This window comes from Pezoporus flaviventris, unplaced genomic scaffold (genome assembly GCF_033815535.1).
Source record: "Pezoporus flaviventris isolate CSIRO_AGI_PZ_B2104156 unplaced genomic scaffold, CSIRO_AGI_Pfla_v1 ptg000031l, whole genome shotgun sequence".
NCBI lineage: Eukaryota > Metazoa > Chordata > Aves > Psittaciformes > Psittacidae > Pezoporus > Pezoporus flaviventris.
Window position 1 is genome coordinate 22823336 of NW_026892579.1, and position 16902 is coordinate 22840237.

Genomic DNA, 16902 nt, shown 5'->3' on the forward strand with positions numbered 1-16902 from the left:
TATGTGGGATGAAGTACAAAGTGGTGATTGTTCCATGATCTAAAGACAGGCATTTAAAAGCCTCGCTGTTGAAATTTTTGCTCTGTTTTTAAAAGAAAAGATGTCAACTTGCCTTTGCTTTTTTCTATGTCAAAACAGTGTTGTTTAAATTTCTATAATTACTGTGTATACTTCTTGTGATTTTAAGTGTCCCATGGTAGTAGTTAATGAGGGAAACAGAAATGTATTTATCATGCCAAATATTTATTCCATGCTGCCATTACTCCTACTAGTAAATCTGGTGTATACTGACCTTGTTCATTGTACCCAGGACATTATGTAAGGGAAAAATATGCATAATGTTGTTGTGGACAGTACATCCCACGCTTAAATAGAATCAAAGTACTCTTTAAGACATTTTCTAGTATCTAACCAGTGACACAGACTAGATGGCAAACATTTAGTGTACTGTGTTTGCAAATTTTAGCTGAGCTCTCTAAGAAATCTCACTGGATGTGAATGGGCTTTTTACTCTTTATGCACTTTAAAACATCATTCAGGATGTGTATCTGATCTTTTCTCTTTGATTTTGAATTCAGGAACAAAGTAGAATGTCCAGAAACTTTTGGAAAACGGTGACAAAGGTGATGGTAAGAAAGTGTTGGTTTTTAATTCAGTTTTATATTACAATATTCCTAGAAGAAAAATGTTGGAAAATTAATTTTTGATCTTAAGTCAGTGGATTAAGTCAATGTGTTCTATTGCTTAATATCTTTTTGACTCCATAGCAAACACAGTATGGAAGAAAACCTCAAGTAATTTATGCTGTTGTTAAAGGTTATGTTGTTTGACTTAGATTTTTTTGTGATATATACTTATATATACATATGCATATATGTAAGGTGTATGATAGTAAGATATTTAGTAAGTTTATTATGGTTAGAAAATTTAGTTTCTGATTTTTGGGAAGGTATTTTTGTCACTGTTTTACTGATCTCATGACAAAAATTTACGTATTTCCACAAGAAGGCAGAGGGCATACAACTGAATGGGAACTATAGTGTTTAAAAAAGTCATTAACAAACTGAAAAGAGCACCATGTGCTTTACATGCTACTCAGTCTTTCAGTGAAAATAATTAGAACTACACCATCTTTAAACGAAAGCTTAGACTGACAAGGGCTGCTTAGGAAGCATCATGTAACAAAGCATCAAAACTGCTCACTCTGTGATCTCTTTGGAGACCACAGGGTGCAAGTGGAAAAAGGAGAATAGTTTCTGAGAATGGTTCATTTTATCCACCTACATTTGTATTATGATCTAAGACCAAAAGAGTTGACAACTTCTTAAGAATGGGCAGTGAGAGACGGTTGTAGCTCATGTATTCATGAAAAAATGGAGAGTACGTCTTTACTAGTAAATTAAGCTGGTCCAAACTGTGGGCCTGAGCATTGACACATGACCATTCTTTAAATTATCAGAGCAGAACCTGCAACCATTTGTTGTTTGTGCCAGCCAACATTTTCCTATATGTTGCCTGGGAAAGATGAAAGTTAGCACAGGCCAAGGTCTACTCACAGAAGTAGGCAGTCTGGAAGGGGGTAAAGTAGAGCCATGTGGCCACATTATTATTTGCTCATATAGGTGTAGCGAGAGATGGTGAAGCCAGAAACTTAGTCTTCTGTTAGTGAGGCTGGTAAAATGGAGACATTTAAAGGCTGGTAGAAAATAATTTCTTTCTAAAGGAGTTGTATAAAGGATCCAGTAGAATAAGAACCCCTGTGCTTCACTGTGCTTCTCAAGTGGCTGTGTACCATGTGGCCCATTGAGCACTGACTCGACATGAGACCTTTGTAAATGGTGCATGTTAAATGTGATGAGTTATAAATATATAACCACATTGTTAGGTTTTGCTGTGCACCTTGTGTTTTCCTAATAGCTGAAATATATTTGCATCAGTCGTGAGAATGTGTGCCGTGTATTTGTCCGGAGACTCAAAATAACTAGTTAGGTATTGTGCTTGTTATAATTGATAATAATACAGTTTGAAATCTAAATGGATTATAATAAGTTTTGAAGTCTTTAAATTTAGAGGATCAATTTATTTTAAGCACCAAAGTCATAATTATGATGGTTTCGGTCACAAGTCTCACAGTTAGACATCCTAAGTGACTAACAAGCTGAATTTAGCATTTTCAAAAGAACTGAAGCCCTCTACCACTAGATGACATTATGTAGTCATTTAGGAGCTATGGAAAGGCGCCCTGTCCTAATAACCCATGCAGATAATGTGAAAACTGGTGTTACTGCACCACAACAAATCTTTTTGTTTTCGGGTAGAAACGCCTCAAACAAAAACATCTCATGCAGCTTTCAATGGTGTCTCTTTAAAGGCAGAACATGAGATACGATATTTAAATAATTGGTTTGTAACAGCATGCCAGTAATTGCTAGCTTATTAAAACTCAGACTAGCAGTATATAGACACTTAGAGTGATCACTGGAAAATGCAATAATATTAAAAATGAGGACAGATGACAAAGGCACTGTGAGTGCAATGCACTCACACAGTGTAAGGTTTCTTCTGCAGTTCCTCCGTTTGTTATCTAGCCCTGACTTACAGATGGGTCCCAGTTAAAACCCTGAAGATGAATAACTCCAAACCCTGATGATGTTCAACACTCATTTCCAGTTAGGAATTTTGCAAATGTTCCCCATGTTTAGAATGGGACTAACTCCTGGAACCAATTATTCATGAACTTTAGTATGCTTGAAATCTAGTCTCAGATCCAAAATTTGCAGCCTCAGTGTATCTCTACCAAGAGTACTGCAGCCCCTGGGACTTCTTTAACAAAGCCTATTCAGTTTACCATTTGCTATGATGGCTTCATAATGAGGGAAAATATCCACGAGAAACTAGTTTTCAAATGCAGACAATGCCTGTAGCCCAAAGGCTTGTGTTATTAGTAATGGTCCAAACTCTCACCACTTCTCTACAGGCATATAGCTCTTGTTGATTCACCTTTATAATTTAGGGCAAATTTAGTCATTAAATTTCTACGAATATTTATAAAAATTCAAATATTACCTATCTGTAAGTCTTGTTTATACATTGTTTTAGTTAAAGTTCCTAAAAAATTTTCTTATTTGTGACCTGTGTTAATTTTCCTGTTGGTAATGATATCAGCAGGGAGTGGGGAGTCTTCAGAGCTGTTCATGGTGGGAAACCTCAATTTATGGCACTAGTGTCTTCCAGATTCAGGCAGCTGCCAAAGTTTGCAGGCCGCTCTTTTAGTAAAGGTCTGAGTAGGCAAGCTCTTCACTGAAGACCCTTTCCGTCCTCTATACTTGTATTATTTGTCATTAGGATATGTGAGCATAAGATATAAAAACAGATGCTAGTTTGAGTTTTATTATTTTTAGGATTAACCTAATAAACTCTTATTCAAATACAGGTATAATAAACATAATCTGTTCTTTCACCAGTTACACTCATTCACTCTACACTGGATAGTAGAGTAACAGAGCATCTACTATATAGTATACTGGGACATATCTCTACAAATATAGCCAACTAATATAGCATGGTAATAGTGTCTGCTACCAGCCTAAGTCTGCCTAAGGCAGTTTAGTTATTTTCTGGTGCTTTTTTTTCATTGGTTTGTTTGTTTTTGTTTTCTATTATTATTTTGCATACAGTGAGTATGATGTAGTGGTCTTTATAAAGATCTGATATAAATAAGGCTTGGATCAGGCTCATTAAACTTTCCTGGGATAACAAGGATGCTTTCAAGAGATTTTGGTTTTTTTATGCTGTCCTGGGTTCAGCAGTAGCAGTCATGTTTCTCCTTCTTGGTAGCTGGTGCAGTGCAGTGTTTTGACTTTCGTCTCAGGAACAGAGCTGATAGCGATGTTTTGGTTTGGCCAAGGACTTTGTGAGCCTCATGCTCTGCCAGGGAGGAGGGGAAGCCAGGAGGAAGCAGAGACAGGACACCTGACCCAAACTGACCAAAGAGGTATTCCATACCACAGCACGTCATGCCCAGGATGTAACTGGGAGTTAGCCGGAAGGGCTGGGAGTCTGCAGGGTTGGAGGAGGTATCGGTCGGTGCTTGGTCGGGCTGGGAGGGGCAAGTTATCGGTCGGCTGGTGCTGAGGTGTTGTATTCTCTTCCCTTGTTATTTCCTTTATCATTATTATTATTGGTGGTAGCAGTAGTGATTTGTGTTATACCTTAGTTACTAAACTGTTCTTATCTCAACCCGTGGGAGTTGCATTCTTTTGATTCTCCTCTCCATCCCTCCGAGAGCAGGGGGAGGGCAAGAAAGGGGGGGAAGTGAGCGAACGAATTACCTGACTGGGTTTAAACCACGACAGTTCTTTTTGGCGCCCAACGTGGGGCACGAAGGGTTGAGTTAACGACAGATCTGACCAGATTAATAGTCACTCATCACAATGACGATTTATTGGCTCTCAGAGTTGTTTCTCTTGATCTCACAGTTTCAGAATGTTGTAACTTACGTAGAGCCGGTATTTGCTGCGTTAGTGTTTATCAAGTGTGGGGCTTGGGCTAAGGTTCTTGTCTCACTGTGCTTTATGGCAATGACTTGTAATACGGGTGGGCTCCAGCAACAGGGCGGGACGGACGTGGCCGTGGACTTGTACCTGGCCGTCCGGCTGCTCTTCACCGTCCTGGCCCTCGCCCTACTCTCCATCTTCGTGAGGCTGCGGGGAGCAGAGGGAGAGCGGCCCCGGGAGCCGGCGGCTGCCGAAGCGGCCCGGGAGAGCGGCCCCGGGGACCAAGCGGCGGCGGGAGCGGGGCCGGAGGCCGCGAGGGGACGGCTGCTGGTGGAGGAGGTCGGGGCGGTCGAGGAGCAGAAGGAGGCGGCTGCCGAGCAGCGGGAGAAGGCGGCGGAGGAGCCCAGCCCCGCGGAACAGCCGAGCCGCGCGGCCGAGCCGAGCCCCGCGACGGCCGAGAGCATCCCCTGGAAGCCGCCCGCCGAGCCCCAGGAGGATGCAGGAGACCACGCAGCATTTCCCAGCAAGGCAGAGGAGGAAGAGCTGGACTCAGGAAAAGAGAAGCTGGCGGTGGGAGAGCCGGCAAGCACAGCAGCTACACCAGCCCCAGTGACAAGTACAGCAGCATCAACTGAGAGTTCTGAAGGCTCTGAATGGCCTTTGGGTACCCTTGGGACCTGCCTGCTGATTGTGATGGGGATCAGCATGTTGGCACACACACAGGCTGTGTTCTACCCACAACCATTTTGTCTGATCTCGAAAGTTAAGCAGAGTCAGGTTTGGGTCTTGTCTGGGGTTAGACGACAATATAGGGTGACCAAGAGATTTTCCCCAAAGCTGGACAGTCATGAGTGGCAGGGTGTGTGGGACAGTATGGGCAAGTATCTAGTCCACTGGGCCCCTCCAGTGCTTTGGAAGCATCGGAGATGGAAGGCAGCTGTATGGAGTCCCCAGCAGCAAGCTGCAGAAACTGCTTAAGGGGACAGTGAATTATTTTAAGTCTGGTGGGCCCATGGCACTTCAGGCCATCAGAGCAGAGATGCAACATAGAGATGGACTCATGATCGAGGGGTGGACTTAGCAATGGACACTATTGCCCATATTATTCACGAGTGTGAACACTGTACACAGTCTCTCCTGCTCTGGAAGACTGTTAAAAGAGATGGAGCCTGACATCATGGACCAGATGGACACAGCAGCTTTATAGGGACTGGTCCTTGCACTAAGATAAGAGTGGTGGTATATTGAAAATGTGGAATCTGAGCATGACGTGAATGGTATGGAATAAGGGGTGGATAATGTCCTGGGTTCAGCAGTAGCAGTCATGTTTCTCCTTCTTGGTAGCTGGTGCAGTGCAGTGTTTTGACTTTCGTCTCAGGAACAGAGCTGATAGCGATGTTTTGGTTTGGCCAAGGACTTTGTGAGCCTCATGCTCTGCCAGGGAGGAGGGGAAGCCAGGAGGAAGCAGAGACAGGACACCTGACCCAAACTGACCAAAGAGGTATTCCATACCACAGCACGTCATGCCCAGGATGTAACTGGGAGTTAGCCGGAAGGGCTGGGAGTCTGCAGGGTTGGAGGAGGTATCGGTCGGTGCTTGGTCGGGCTGGGAGGGGCGAGTTATCGGTCGGCTGGTGCTGAGGTGTTGTATTCTCTTCCCTTGTTATTTCCTTTATCATTATTATTATTGGTGGTAGCAGTAGTGATCTGTGTTATACCTTAGTTACTAAACTGTTATCTCAACCCGTGGGAGTTGCATTCTTTTCGATTCTCCTCTCCATCCCTCCGAGAGCAGGGGGAGGGCAAGAAAGGGGGGGGGGAAGTGAGCGAACGAGTTACCTGACTGGGTTTAAACCACGACATATGCTATGCCCTTCCTTGTTTATACTGGCTTCAGCTGATGTTAGAATGACCACAGAAATAGTTTACATCAAGCTCAAGTTCAAGTAGAAAAGTTGGGTTGAAACTAGGAGGAAAATATTATTAGCTTAGCTATGCATTTATTCCCAAGGTAAGTATATTTCTTGACGCTTAGTTAGTAGGTCTCACTAGTCTTCTCTATCTGTGGCTGATTTTCTGGCTAGACAGAAGGGCTGAAGAAAAAATGGAAAACATAAGGCTGCTCAATGTAATGAAGATAGAGAACAGAAAATTAGTCTTTTAAAATAGCTGCATAATGAGAGCTTCAGATTTGTGCAGGAAATGCAATTTTTCACCAGGGGTACAGACAGATACCCGAGATCTCAAATCAGTAGTTAGGATGGTAAGTGTAAGAGTCATATCAGCTAGTTTCACATGTGAGGGACATCTGATTTAACCTCAGCATCTTCTGACCAGTGGAGGAAAAGAAACACTTCTAGGGAGTGATTTCACTGACTCTATTAGTAGAAGGGGAGCTACTCTTTGGAAATGCTTGTTAATCTCAACAGCCCAGGAAGACTGGGCAACTAGCTCAAAAGCATTCATGAATGCCAGAGCTTTGTATGTTAGTGCAGCTGAATCCCAAGCTGATCATAATGTATATGATCTGTGCTATGGATATCATAATATAATGATGAGGGGGACTCTCTGTTCACATCAGAACATGGGAAAAAGAGCCTTTTGCCCCTACTTGCCTCTCCTTCCTGTAAAAATTCCTCTGGTTTTAGATGCAAAACTTTCAAACCAATTATTGTTTGGTACCAAATGTGGAGTTTTTAAGCTGCAATTTGTTGACATCTTTCTACTTATCATATAATACATAGTTATCTCAAGCTCACTATGGTTGTGTTTTCCTTCCATTTAATGTGAAGTTCATTGGCTAAAGCCCAAAGTTACAGAAACATCCCTGAAGTTTTGTTAGATGGGAATACCTAATCTGAAGTGTCTTCTCCTCAGGTACCAGATTTCTCACAGCCGCACTCCTTATATGAAGAGCAATTGTGGGATTTCTTATTCTGACCAGTAATAAAACGACACATTTCTGTGTAATCACTATTTGCATCTTAAATTAGTCTCAGAGATGCGGGATAGAGTTTGAGCAACATTTTCATATTACAATACACTTAAAAGTTGCAATTTGCAGTTTGTTAAACTGACAGAGCTAGAAAAGTAACAAAAGTTAATCAGGGAACTGCTGTGTGGGGTTTTTAACAGAGAGTGCACTGCTGTTTTACCATGTGTGCCAAAGAAAGAATGAGAAGCTTTAGAAGCTGTTGGGCAGTCCAGGGAATCTGTATCTCTGTGGTTCCATTGTTTGCAAAGGTCAGGTGAAGGCTGACTTAATTTTGTCGGTAGCTGAACAGAAGACAAACCTGTTTACATACCAGAGGAATTAATTTCTTGATTGTGGTGAAGTCAAAGAAGAGGAATTTGGGAGGGTATGCTCATTAGTGTTTTTTCAGAACATTTCAGTGCTCCTCCTTTTCCTTTTATGTTTTTTAACTCATCTATTTTTATTTTACTCAAACAGTATAGAAAACAAAAATGTATTGTCTTTGTTTCTGAGGTTGTTCTTTATAAATTGGGTTTTCTATAGTGCTTATTCTGTTGTAATGTGGTAATTGTGTAATATTTATAAAATTATAATTTGTAAAGATAATGATATTGAAGAATTATTGAAAACATGAGAAAATATTCTCTGCTTCCTTTGTACTTAGTTATGCAACGAAGAAACCAGAAGGAAGATCTGGGATGTCAGAAATATTTATATAAAAGAATAGGGAGATGTTCATATTCAGTTCTATAAATGGTTTTAAAGCATATATGACTCATATCTGTTTGGACTAGATTTTGTTCTTTGTGGAATCTCTCAAAAGTACGGATCTTAGTATTTGTGGAATAACCTATTTTTCCACTCATTCTTGTAATGTGTCCAGGAAAATATCTGGGATAGAATAAAAGGACACACAACAGCTAGGATTGAATTAAAAAACCAGGGAATCAGTGGCAACAAAAAAAGAGTGATTAAACAGTCAAAGGTTATTCACTAAAACCCCTCCAGCTTATGTCCATGACCTGAAGACAGTAGTGTAAGGACTTCTTCTCACAGTGCCTCTGAGCCTCTACAGGTTTTGATGAAGAAAGATCTCAAAGTAAGGAGATACTACTCTTCGCTGGGAAATGCAGTGATGCACTCTAGGGTACAGTTTTTTCCTAGGGGTGACTAGTCCTGCCTGTGTCCTTACAAGCACAGTGGAGGCTCTCTCTTGCTCTTGTGTAGGCAGTGCTACTTTTAACTTCTAACCCTGGCTATCCTTTGCTTTTCTGTGAGCCTGCTATGCTCAGCTATTGTTAACTTCTTTATATCTAAGAGGGAAAAGGTGTAGCAGGGAGCTGGTGAGGAGCCCCATCCTAATAAAACTCATATGTAGCTCTCATTCTGTACCAAAGCTACCACTGGCATCCTGATGATTTGAGATCAGTAGTTTGATTGCCGAGAAGTGTCATATAGATTACCATCTACACTTAAATACAGTGTTTGCCCAGGTTTGCTTTGTCACACCAGTTCTAGGTATTTACGGGGTGTGGAAGGCCTGTGATGTGCTGCTGTACAGTGCATGTCCCACTTACTTACAGTTCCAGTGACTGTCTCTGTGCTGCTGCCTTGTGCACTCTGTTATTCCTAAGACCTACTCCAAACATGCTGTTAGCAGAGACAAACCAGTTATTTTCTGTATTTTTCTTTGTCTATTTTTCTGTACTTCCTGAAGAATTGCAGAGAATATTTCCTTTTCAGTTTGAACACATTGTTCACAGTGTTAGATCACTGATCTAAGAGTGACAAGATGTGGAAAGCTTCTATGTGTGGAAACAGATGGAAAGCAAGCACTCTGCCAGCCCGTCACCTTTACTGTGCACGGGCGGAGGCTGGCCTCTCCTTTCTTTTAGTCCCTTCCCAAAAGAAAATGTTTTGAAGACGCGCTGTTTGTGCAATATTTGGCCTTTTAGAAATGAACGTTGCCCTCAGATGGGTTTCAGCATCTTGAGTTGATGTCTTTCTCTCAGGCCTGAGTGAAGCTAGAGTGTTTACAGTAATCTGTGTTCACAGGAAGCTACTTTATACTTCAGTGCAATAGTTAGATCAGTTCTATTATCAGCCCAGAAAACTTTTTAAAATCCCTTACTATTTTACTTCAATTTCTCATCATATTTCTCTTTTGATGTTACAGTAATCTATGAGCATGTCCTTTGCTTTAATGAGTGCTAAAGTTCATTTAGATGTTTGAGGCAAAACAGCTTATTCTATGTCTTTGTATGTCCTCCTATACACACACACATATATATATATGTGAAAAAAACCAAATCCCCATGTTTGCAGATAAAGGTCTACCTTGGTGGCCGGCTCTTGCTCTGTGTGATGACCGCTGTATTTTCTTTTGAATGGTAGAAATAAACCTCAGTCTAGGTAAAGGTTTGAAACTCATACTCCTACTAAAGAGTTTATTATTATTGGATTTGGAGAGGCTTACATTTAACAATGTCTATCAGCTGGCAGTTTAGGTCAAACTGATTTCATAAAACACTTGTCTGTGTCTAATTAAGGTTTATAAATTGGCCTCATCACTGAAACTTCTATACTCCTGCTACAATACATTGGGTGCACTAACTGTCTATCCCACCATTTTACTGGTTTCTTACCTGCATGTTTCAATTTCCTTTCTGGATGGATTATTTGCTTGGCTGTTTCTGAAGAGCTTTTTCTCTCAGATTTGTCAGCTTATTCCTTAAGATGCAATTCCTACTAATATTTCAGATAAAGGTTACAGAGTTCTTCATCAGATTTTGTTCCTTTGACTAGCAAGCAATTATTTTGTGTTTGTTTGTTTGTGTTTTTTTGTCTTGTAGAGTACTACAGCTGTATGCGACAAACCAGCCATACCCTTCAGATGCAGCAGAACTAATCTTTTCTTCAGGTGCTCAGGTGCTGCTTCAGTACTTTGTTACTCTCTGTTAAGAATTATTTGTTTCACTTCTTTTGCAATGCTTTTCTGATTTGTCTTGTTTTTAACTTAAAATGGTCATGTTGTTCTATTCTGTTTAATTCCCTGCTATTTCACTATGGTCTGGAGGGTAATATCTATTTTATTTCTTTTTATCTATTACTTGTTTTCTGAAGATTAAACTAGTCTTACTGATGGTGCCCTAGAAATTCATTATTTGCTGGAAATTTTTTATATCACATCCTTTCATACATGCAACACTAAAAAGTGAGCAATACCAAAGCACTTAGTGGATCATCTGGAGGGCATCCTTCTGACAGAGGTATAGACGAATAGTTTGAGATTCATGAGTGTCTTCTTGAGTTTGGAGAAGGATTTACTTAGACCTAAGGGAGAAAGAAAATCTGCTTAATATGAAGGACTTCCGGGGAATACATGACAAAATAAACTAAGCCTCAGTTTTTAAAGGTATATATCATAGAATCATAGAATAGAATCATAGAATAGTTAGGGTTGGAAAGGACTTTAAGATCATGTAGTTCCAACCCCGCTGCCATGGGCAGGGACACCTTAGGCTAATTCATATCCCCCAAGGCCTCGTCCAACGTGGTCTTGAACACTGCCAGGGATGGAGCATTCACAACCTCCCTGGGCAACCCATTCCAGTGCCTCACCACCCTAACAGGAAAGAATTTCCTTCTTATATCCAATCTAAACTTCCCCTGTTTAAGTTTTAACTCGTTACCCCTTGTCCTATCACTACAGTCTCTAATGAAGAGTCCCTCCCCAGCATCCCTATAGGCCCCCTTCAGATACTGGAAGGCTGCTATGAGGTCTCCACACAGCCTTCTCTTCTCCAGGCTGAACAGCCCCAGCTTCCTCAGCCTGTCTTCATAAAGGAGGTGCTCCAGTCCTCTGATCATCCTCGTGGCCCTTCTCTGGACTTGTTCCAACAGTTCCAAGTCCTTTTTATGTTGAGGACACCAGAACTGTACACAATACTCCAGGATACAGTTGGCTTTCTGGGCTGCAAGTGCACACTGAAGGCGGCCCATGTTCATTTTCTCATCAACGAGCACCCCCAAGTTCTTCTCCACAGGGCTGCTCTGAATCTCTTTTCTGCCCAACCTGTAGCTGTGCCTGGGATTGCTCTGACCCAGGTGTAGGACCTTGCACTTGGCATGGTTAAACTTCATGAGGTTGGCATCAGCCCACCTCACAAGTGTGTTGAGGTCCCTCTGGATGGCATTCCTTCCCTCCAGCGTATCAACTGAACCACACAGCTTGGTGTCATCGGCAAACTTGCTGAGGGCGCACTCAATCCCACTGTCCATGTCAGTGACAAAGATGTTGAACAAGACCGGTCCCAACACCGATCTCTGAGGGACACCACTCATTACTGGTCTCCAGCCGGACATTGAGCCATTGACCACAACTCTTTGCGTGCAGCCATCCAGCCAGTTCTTTATCCACCGAGTGGTCCATCCATCAAATTGATGTCTCTCCAATTTAGAGACAAGGATGTCGTGTGGGACAGTGTCGAACGCTTTACACAAGTCCAGGTAGATGACATCAGCTGCTCTCCCCCATCCATCAGTTCTGTAGCCCCATCATAGAAGGCCACCAAATTGGTCAGGCAGGATTTCTCCTTAGTGAAGCCATGCTGGCTGTCACCAAGCACCTTGTTGATTTTCATGTGCCTTAGCATGCCTTCCAGGAGAATCTGCTCCAAGATTTTGCCAGGCACAGAGGTGAGACTGACTGGTCTGAAATTCCCCGGGTCATCCATTTTCCCCTTCCTGAAAATGGGGGTTATATTTCCCTTTTTCCAATCATTGGAAATGTCACCTGACTGCCATGATTTCTCAAATATGATGGACAGTGGCTTCGCAACTTCATTCGCCAGCTGCTTTAGGACCTGTGGATGGATTTCATCAGGTCCCATGGACTTGTGCACATTCAGATTTTTAAGATGGTCTCGAACCAGATCCTCTCCTACAGTGGGCCCAAGGTCTTCATTCTCACAGTCCCTGCATCTGCCTTCCAAGACTTGGGTGGTGTGGTCAGAGCATTTGCCAGTGAAGACCGAGGCAAAGAAGTCATTCAGAACCTCAGCCTTCTTTAAATCCTGTGTAGCCAGTTCTCCTGAGAGCTTCCTGAGGGGGCCTACATTCTCCCTAGTCTTTTTTTTATTTGCTGTGTACTTGTAGAATCCCTTCCTGTTATCTTTAATACCTCTAGCTAAGTTTAATTCTAACTGGGCCTTAGCTTTCCTAACCTGGTCCCTAGCTTCCCAGACAACATCCCTGTACTCTTCCCATGCCACCTGTCCTTGCTTCCACTTATTATAAGCCTCTTTTTTCATTTGAATTTTCCTCAGCAGCTCCTTATCCATCCAAGGAGGTCTCCTGGCCCTCCTGCTGCACTTCCTTCTGGTTGGGATGCAACACTCCTGAGCTTGTAGCAGGTGATCCTTGAATATCAACCAACAGTCTTGGGCCCCTCTGCCCTCTAGGGCTGTATCCCATGGAACCTTACTAAGCAGGTTCCTGAAGAGGCCAAAGTCTGCTCTTTTGAAGTCCAGGACAGTGAGCTTGCTGCACGCTCTTCTCACTGTCCTGAGCATCTCAAATTTGAGCATCTCATGATCGCTGCATCCAAGGCTGCCCTGGAGCGTCACATTTCCAACGAGCCCTTCCCTGTTGGTGAGCATGAGGTCAAGCATGGCACCTCTCCTTGTCGGCTCCTCTATTACTTACAGAAGGAAGTTGTCTTCTACACAATTGATGAACCTCCTGGATTGCTTGTGCTGGGCCGTACCATCCTTCCAACAGATGTCAGGGTGGTTGAAGTCACCCATGAGGACAAGGGCCTGCAAGCGTGAGGCTTTTCCTATCTATGGAGTGCTTCATCCGCAGGTTCTCCTTGATCAGGCGGTCTGTAACAGATCCCCACAGTAATGTCTCCCATAGCTATATTCCACAAACTCTCTGTGGACTGCTCACCTGTCCCCAGACAGTTCCATACTCTCCATCCTATCCCTAACATAAAGGGCAACTCCCCCTCCCTGCCTGCCAGGCCTGTCTTTCCTAAAGAGCCTGTAACCTTCCATTCCAACACTCCAGTCATAAGAGCCATCCCACCATGTTTCTGTGATGCCTGTTATATCATACTCCCGTAGATGTCCACACATCTCTAATTCCTCTTATTTGTTCTCCATGCTACGGCCATTCATATAGAGGGATCTGAGCCGAGCTCCAACTGAAGCCGGCTCATTGGCTGGAGCAGCTGGGATGTCTCTACATTGCTCCGAGCATTTATTATAGGTGCTGGCAACTGACTGGGTGTGTTGGAATGGAATGATGCCCCCTCCCCAACACATCTAGTTTAAAGCCTCCTTGACCAGTCTGGCAAGCCTCCTACCAAAACTGCTCTTTCCCTTCCTTATCATCAGACCAGCTGCACCAGCCCCCACTAGACCTGGCCTACAAGCTTGGGTCCCGTGTTCAAGACACCCAAACCCCTACTATGACACCACCCTTTTAACCAGTTATTAACCTGGCTAATCCTCCTAGCTTTTTTTAGGTCCTCACCTGCATCCTGGAGAATTGATGAAAAGACTATCTGAGCTCCAGAGCCCCTAACCACCTCTCCCAGGGCTCTGCAGTCCTTCTTTATGTTCCCCAGGCTACTACTATCTATATCCCTAGCACCCACATGTATCACCAGGAGTGGGTAATAGTCCGTGGGACTTACTAGAGCAGGCAGCCTCTCTGCCACATCCCTGATCCGTGCCCCTGGTAGGCAACACACCTCCCTTGAGACGGGGTCTGGATGGCAGACAAGTGCTTCTGTCCCTTTCAGTGTAGAGTTCCCTACTACTACGACCCGCCGCTTTTTCCTAGCAGCACCAGTAGAGATCTTTACCAGGGCATCAGCCAGCTGTTTCTGGCTCGAGTGTGTTTCCTCATTAGCCCCGACAGGACAGCAAAGCGGTTCTGCATGGGGACAGGGGATTTAGGGGGAAGCCCCTTGCTTTTGGTTGTCCTTTTCCTTCTTTTTTTTTTTTGTTGTTTTTTTTTGTCACTAATTTCCAGCTTCCTGAGTTAACGGCTTCCTTCTTTCCTCCATGAGGTAGAGGTGAAGCTCGAGGCCCCTGCGCAGTTTGGGCCTGGAGCAGGCAGCCCTGCTTCCTCTCAGCTTCCCTGACATCTCGCAGCCTATTGACAGCATCCCGCAGCTCAGCCACCTGCTGCAGGAGGACCTCCACCAGGGAGCACCGAGTGCAGCCCTGCCCATTGTGCACCTTTCCCTCACCAGACCAGTGCAGGCACTCTCTACACCCCGAGCTCTGCACTGCAGCCTCCCCTCTCATCGGCTCTGTCTGGGTGCCTACACTGGCCACCGCCGGGGCAGCCAGAGCAGAGCTCCCAGACCGGGCCCTGATCATACGACGAGTGCTCACTATCCCGCTAGCCTGCCTGCGCAAACTGCCACGCAAACTGCCTCAACCCGCTAAATATGTAGGAGGGAAGCACAAAACACTCAAAAATCTTGGCATCCTGCCTCTGTAAAAGGAGGAATGTGAGGGTAATATTTGCCAAAAAGAGATGTTTCTGGTTAAAGGAATCTTAGGCTTAATAGAGATTCTAGGAATACAACAGAAGTAGCCCAGAGTGCATCAGCGTTGAATATCAATTGAATCATGTATTTTCTCAGTATCTCTTAAAAGCGTAGTTCAATAGATTCCTTGGACTTCTCTTAGCTCATTAAACTCTGACTTTTGAGGGCATCTAGATACTGTGCCCTTCAATGTTGGAAGACATGTAGCTCTTAAATAACCAGGAAAGCAATATCAGTGTGAAGAACCAGCAGTGCAACTTGCTGCCTGGCCTTGTTTTATTCAGCTAACTATGAAGACTTAGGTCTTGACACAATGGAGTCTAGAAAACATAAAAATAATCAGAACTTCATGAATTTCTGGAGAAAATGAAAAATCTGGTATATTTACTTTTTTGTTGAACCTAAGCTTTATTTATATCTTAAAAATATGTTATATAAATTGGCACACGAAAAATGCTACTGAATAGACTTATGAAAATAATACAAATTATTACTCTGGAAAGATGATAAATATAAGATGCGGAATTGTGCTTCAGTTTAGATTCTTCTTACCTTGCTTGGACTGTCCAAACATGAGTTAGATGAAATTACTCACTTTGGCTATAGAGGAAGCATAAACAACCAGCTCAGATAGTATACCTAACTCCATGGCAAATTTAGGTGAGATAGTCTGCTCTGTTGCAATGTTCATTTTGTGTATTGACTCCATCTTTGGCAGTATTCAGAAGCTGTCTGGGCATGGTGCTCAAGATCACTTTGCTTGAGCAGAAGGATTGGATAAGATGACCTCCAGAGGTCCCTCCCAATCTCAACCATTGTCTGATTCTGTGACATCTTTTAAAAAAAAAGATGACATTGTAAGTAGAAAGTAGCAATATTGTTAATTTGTAAAAAGAAAAATGGCCTAATAAACTAAATAGTATGATATAGTTTCCTTACAAATTTCTTTAGCCAGCACTAAGTCTGGCTTCTCTGCTCAGCTGCCTTTATGCTGTTCAGCTTTTGAGTACTGAAAGAATGGATACTTAGGAATTAGCTGAATATAGATCTGCTTAAATTATCAAGGTAATGAAAAAGAAGAAAACATACATGGCTATCAGTGGTGATTGTTGCTTGCATTTGGCTTAATATGTTGCTCCTTCTCTTGAGGTTGCCTATACCATGAAGGCCAATAGTTTAAAGGATGCAGGATGTTTAAAATACTTTCTCTCTCGCCCTTTCATTTTCTAGGAGGAGCTGCATTGCGAGGAGGCATTCTGCAGAGCTATTGCCACTGCAGGTTCAGTTTCCTCTCTGTAACCCCTCTCTTGATTTCTGCACTGTGCAGTAATGTGTTTCCATGTTACCTAGGGTTTCCCCATCTCACCTCCCATCTCTGTTTTGGTTTCTTTAAAAATCTGCATTCTTATTTACAAGGACTAATAGGAAACTCAAGTAGTTTCTTCTAACTTTGGGGGTGTTGGTTGATGAGAAAATGAACATGAGCAGGCAGTGTGCGCTTGCAGCCCAGAAAGCCAGCCGTATCCTGGGCTGCATCAAAAGGAGCGTGACCAGCAGGTCGAAGGAGGTGATCCTGCCCCTTTGCTCTTGTGAGACCTCACCTGGAGTATTGTGTGCAGTTCTGGTGTCCTCAACATAAAAAGGACATGGAACTGTTGGAACAAGTCCAGAGGAGGGCCACGAGGATGATCAGGGGACTGGAGCACCTCCCATGTGAAGACAGGGTGAGAAAGTTGGGGCTGTTCAGCCTGGAGAAGAGAAGGCTGCGTGGAGACCTCATAGCAGCCTTCCAGTGTCTGAAGGGGGCCTGTAAGGATGCTGGGGAGGGACTCTTCATTAGGGACTGTAGTGATAGGACAAGA

General features: G+C 43.3%; 1 protein-coding gene across 2 annotated transcripts in view; it reads left to right on the forward strand.

Moving 5' to 3' along the window:
• Positions 1-596: 596 nt before the first annotated feature.
• Positions 597-16902, forward strand: part of FILIP1 (filamin A interacting protein 1) — a 132326-nt gene continuing 116020 nt past the window's right edge. The window contains exon 1 of one of the 2 annotated variants that reach the window (XM_061460453.1): positions 597-629. In XM_061460453.1, coding sequence (XP_061316437.1) covers positions 627-629 — 3 coding nt within the window. In that variant the 5' untranslated portion in view covers positions 597-626. The remainder of the gene's footprint in view (positions 630-16902) is intronic. The other variant, XM_061460456.1, reaches the window with a different exon arrangement.